Source organism: Cucurbita pepo, chromosome LG10, assembly GCF_002806865.2.
Source record: "Cucurbita pepo subsp. pepo cultivar mu-cu-16 chromosome LG10, ASM280686v2, whole genome shotgun sequence".
NCBI classification, from domain to species: Eukaryota; Viridiplantae; Streptophyta; class Magnoliopsida; order Cucurbitales; family Cucurbitaceae; genus Cucurbita; species Cucurbita pepo.
Genome location: NC_036647.1, coordinates 8,408,462 through 8,413,386, shown reverse-complemented (window position 1 = coordinate 8,413,386; position 4,925 = coordinate 8,408,462). Strand labels below are relative to the sequence as shown.

The window sequence follows — 4,925 nt, the reverse complement described above, 5'->3', positions numbered from 1 at the left end:
TTAGGGTAGGTAACGTGGAAGCGTCCAAATGCATAGGCTGAGAATGCATTGGGAAGGTTTGTCCTTTTCACTAAAATAATGAGGAACCTAGCTTTGCTTTTTACCAATTGACAGCGCACATTTTGGCTGCTGCTTTCATAAATTAAATAAATAAATAATATATATATATCTTAAATCTCACTTATTATTATTATTTATTATTATTATTTAATGCATGTTGATTTAGGAAGATTTTTTTTAGTAGAGTAGTCAAGAAGTAGTCATGTCGATTAACGATTAAGAGCTTGTGCTCAAAGTGAACAATATTATACTAGTATTGTGATATACCACCTTGGTTGGAGAGAAGAACGAAATACACTTTTATAAAGGAAAGCCCGAAAGGAAAAATTCAAAGAGGACAATATCTGCTAGCGGTGAGCTTGAAGTTGGATTGTTACAAATGATATCAGAACTAGATATCGGACTATGTGCCAGCGAGGAGGCTGTTCTCCCGAGGGAATGATTATTGAGAATTGTTGGGAGATGAGTCCCACGTTGATCAATTAAGAATATAGTAAGAAATACATCTCCGTTGAGGACAATATCATACGCTTAAGCTTATCCATTAGGTACAAAATGGAAGAGTTGAAGAAGAAGAGTTGAGAAACACTTGAAATTGTATTGAAAAGATACTTAACATAATACAAATCCATAAATAGAAACTGCCAAGCCCATCACCATCATCATACACATTTTAACTCTTGAATGCCCAAAAAATGCCCCCATCATTCATATTACACAAAACAAAACCTTCATCTTCTTCTTCTTCTTCTTCTTCTTCTTCTTACCAATCATAGCATACAGTCCGTTCTGGCTGGCAGCCTCCGGAAGAAGTTGAGCGGCACCGACGGCAGCTTGTACCGAAACCTCGGATGTCTCAGCACGTAAATCCCCGAAAGAAGCGCCACGACTTGGAATGGTGTAACATACAGAACTATGGCAGCAACCAGGCAGAAGATCACAAACAATGCCGACGCTCTCGGGTCGCGCCAACTGAGTAGAGATTGAAACCGTTCCCCCTGCGTTGCTAGGTCCCCGACTACGGTCTGGATCCTCCCCGCGATGCTCCTCAGCCGATCGTACCTCATTCTCACGACATCGGCAGGGCGAGACGTAGGGAATGTGTCGAACTCCTCGTCGAGTTCGTCGGGGTAACAGGAGTCGGCGTGGGAGAGGCGGGTGTCCATGTGAGGAGGGTGCCTTGGCCTCCATCTATAGTGCCAAACTCCTATTAGGAACAGGTAGAGGAAAATTGTGGGGAGAATGAGTTCAGGGTACATGACAAGGATGATGAACAAGATGTGTATAAGAACGGTGGTAATTGGGTTTCTCCAATTGCAAATCTGATCAAACCACTTCCCAACAGCAATCAGTCCACTGAAAACTCCCATGATTCTGAAGAAATTCGCCTTGCTTCTTCTCATGCTCCACATGTGGGAGCCGACATCGAGCATATACTCGACAACCTCTTTTCGCAACGGTGGCTCAGCACGGCTCAGCCTCATCGAGACGATCTGAGTCGCCTGGTGTCGAAGACTATCGAGCTGGCTCACTGTTAACGGATGAATGTAGTGCATTTTGGGGAGGAGGGGATGTGAATACATATGCAGCATGTTTAACAAGGACGAGCATGTAAACCTCACGGCCAAATGAATCTCGCCCATCTTCTTCACCCCGCTCGAGTGCAGAACCAGCAGAGGGTATGAATGAGTATATACTCGGTCGGTTTCAAGCGTGGAGAGGCGAATTCTTACCTTCCCTATTCGTGCATCTTTCGATCCTACAGCCTTCTCCCCACCCTGCAAATGGCAGTTGTCGAAAACGCCAATTGTAATGACGGTACAGGGATCAAAAACCTCCCAAGTGTACTGCTCGTTCCACCGGGGTATGAAACTGTCAATGATCGTCCTCGTTCGAACCCACTTCTGCCCATACTTAGCCACACAGTATGCATCGGTTGTTCCACGCCCGTCTTTCATCTTCATCGGCATTAACCCTTGAGCATTCAGAATCCCCAATTCTAAAACCCCTATGCTGTTCTTCCAGAGCTGTTTCGCCGTCGGTCGAAGATCGCTACTATAATGTGTTGACTCATCCAGAACATGGTAGCCACCTTCCAAACATATCCTCAAGTGAATCCTACTCGAAAACTTGATTTCCTTCTTCTTGTCCCCTTCAACGATAACGACATGTTTCTCAAGATTGAACCATCTTGTGTTCACAGCTCTATGGTCCAATCTCCTATCGATATACTGCAGCGGAATTGCGCACCGTCCCAAGACCTCATCCTTGTTAGGTGCAACCCGGTCTTCCACACTCAAAATCAAAGGCTCTTCAAATGGTTCAGCTGCCACAAACATCAAATCCTCATTCCACATTGGATTGATAGTTCTAGACTGGGATATTCTAGTCCTCAACGCCTGGTTTCCAAGTATAGCCTTAGCGAAAACCTCCGGATACCGACCCTTATCGCTCGGCTGCAGATCCTGAGCTTCAATGATATTCACCCTCAAATACCAAAGCTTAGGAGAAAGATAAACCTTAGACCGAATATTCGCAATCCCTTCGGCTCCGCTCACAGTTGCAGCATCTGAATTCCAAGCCTCGGAAAATGCTTCATCTGCTTGTGTTCCCATCCAAACAGCCAACATCAGCTCCCCTTTCACCTTGTCCCCTTTCCTATCATCCATCCGATACCATTGTGGTGCCAAAGGACTGTCGGGCGGTACCCTTCTCGGAACCTCATTCAAGTCAAAAAGAACTCTCCCCATGAAATCATCCTTCACAGGATCCCTATCCTTCACAGTCACCTCAAGCACCGAAGCCTGAATCCGATCCTTCGAAAACGCAAACACTTGATTCCATTCGGGATTCGACTTCTTCTCGAAATGCCGAGTCGTCCCTTTGTAATTCCCAAGCTTAACCTCCACATACGGATCGCAGCTACCCGTGATATCTTTCCCGGGCAAGTCTTTCGCCTTCACGACCCGAACATAGAGGTAATACATTTGCTCAACAAGGTCATAGGTACTTGCTAGTTTGTCACCAGTGACCTTCCCCCCACCAAGATGGGGATTGGTCTCTTTCAGTAAGAAATCCTCTGGTGGAGGCTTTTGCATCATCATCGCAGTTCAATTGATTTTTCAAACACACCTAAAAAACCCCAAAAACATACTCAAAATCCGAACTAAAAAAAGCCGTAGGACTTTTAACAAACACATCATGTGCAAGAACACTAATCGATCTCTAGATACCATAAAACATGAAAAAACCCCCCAAATTCTTCAGAAAAACCTTAGAGGGGTCTGAAATTTCACCTGATAAACCCAAATCCTCAAACAAAAGGAGGGAATCTTCGTCAAGTCTTCAAAAGCTTCAGATCTGAAAAGCCCTCAACCCCTGAAGCGAAAATGAAAATGCAAGCAAGTGAGTTCATAAACACCACAGATCCAAGAACACAAAACAAAAACAAACCCAAAAAAGAGTGTAATCCACATAAAAACGGGCGAAAACCCAACAAATTTTCGCTCATTTTACACAGAAACAAGCAGAGTAAGAACAGAGGAGAGTACCAAACGATGATTTTCAAAACCCCTTCAATGGCATTCTTGAAAAGAGGGCGAAAACAGAAACCCCATTAGAGAAGAAAGAGAAATGCAGGTGGGTTTGAGAAGAGAGAGAGAGAAAGAGAAAGAAGAGCAGATTTTAGGGAGTGGGTTTTTTGGGGCTGTGGGATAGGATCTGAAGAGTGAAGAGGAGTATATACAAAGTCAAGAGAACTGTACTTTTTCCTTTTTTATTTTCTTCACATATTTATTTTAATATTTCTTTTATTTAGTTTTAAAATTGTTCTATTTTGTTATAATTATTAAACTTTTTAAAAAATAATTATTTTAATTTCTTATATAATTTTTACCAGAGTGTCAAAAAAAAACTCGACAACCCGTAAAATTTTATCACAAGTTGAGAATATGTTATGAATTTATTCGAGTTATATTGAGTTTATATGGAAACGGAACCGACTCAAATTTGAAGTTAATTTAAAAAAATATATTTTTTCTTACCATATTTATATATAAATTTTTAACTTAATTAAATATTTTAGAAATAAATAAATACACATTTTATAAATTAAAATTTTATTTTTATTAAAAAAATAAAATAAAATATACGAGTCGAGTTTATTATTTAATAAATACTAAATAGATATTATTTATTCTCGAACCACTCTTAAAAATATTTTTTTATTATTTAGAAGATAATTTTTAAATAATATTAAGTTTTATCTCATTAATTTATTATTTAATAAAAATTAAATATATTTTTATCGGTGTGAGTGGAGTTGATTTTTTAATTTTATAAAATACATGAAATATAAAAATTTTGAGGTGGAAAATAAATAATTTAAAAAATTAAGCCTTCCAAGTGAAGGAAGGGGCATGTGGAGGGAGCGCTAGAAGTGGGTTTTTGACGTGGGACGTGGACTGGTCGGCACGTGTGTATATAACGTTTTCTGTGGTCGCACGTACTACTACGGCTGTTTTTATTTCCCCATTTAAATTTAAATTATTTGTTTTTCTTTATGGATTAAATTTTAATTTATTTAATTTATTTAATTTATTTGTTTTTCTCTATGGATTAAATAAAATTACACAACTATATAAATATAATGTTCTTCTCGCTCCTTGGTTGCCTCTTCTCAAGTGCTCGTCTCAGTCATGATGGCGTTGAACAAGAGAGACATTGGAAACGACCGGTAACTGTTCAACTGGATTATCACATTAACCATTTGAATCACCTCAACCCCACGCATCCCAATTCCCATTGAAGGCTTTGAGTTCTTGGATTTTCAGTTTGTTAAGCCCGACATGAACTTGGCTTGTGGT

At 40.0% G+C, this 4,925-nt stretch overlaps 1 protein-coding gene across 1 annotated transcript; it reads right to left on the bottom strand.

The window, feature by feature from the left end:
• Positions 1-624: 624 nt before the first annotated feature.
• LOC111803397 (FT-interacting protein 1-like) lies at positions 625-3,782 on the bottom strand. The gene is made up of 3 exons (XM_023687775.1): positions 3,612-3,782; positions 3,357-3,438; positions 625-3,192 (listed from the first exon to the last, which is right to left on the bottom strand). The coding sequence occupies exon 3, from the start codon at positions 3,162-3,164 to the stop codon at positions 831-833; it is 2,334 nt and encodes a 777-aa protein (XP_023543543.1). The 5' UTR covers positions 3,165-3,192; positions 3,357-3,438; positions 3,612-3,782; the 3' UTR covers positions 625-830.
• Between the last annotated feature and the right edge of the window lie 1,143 nt (positions 3,783-4,925).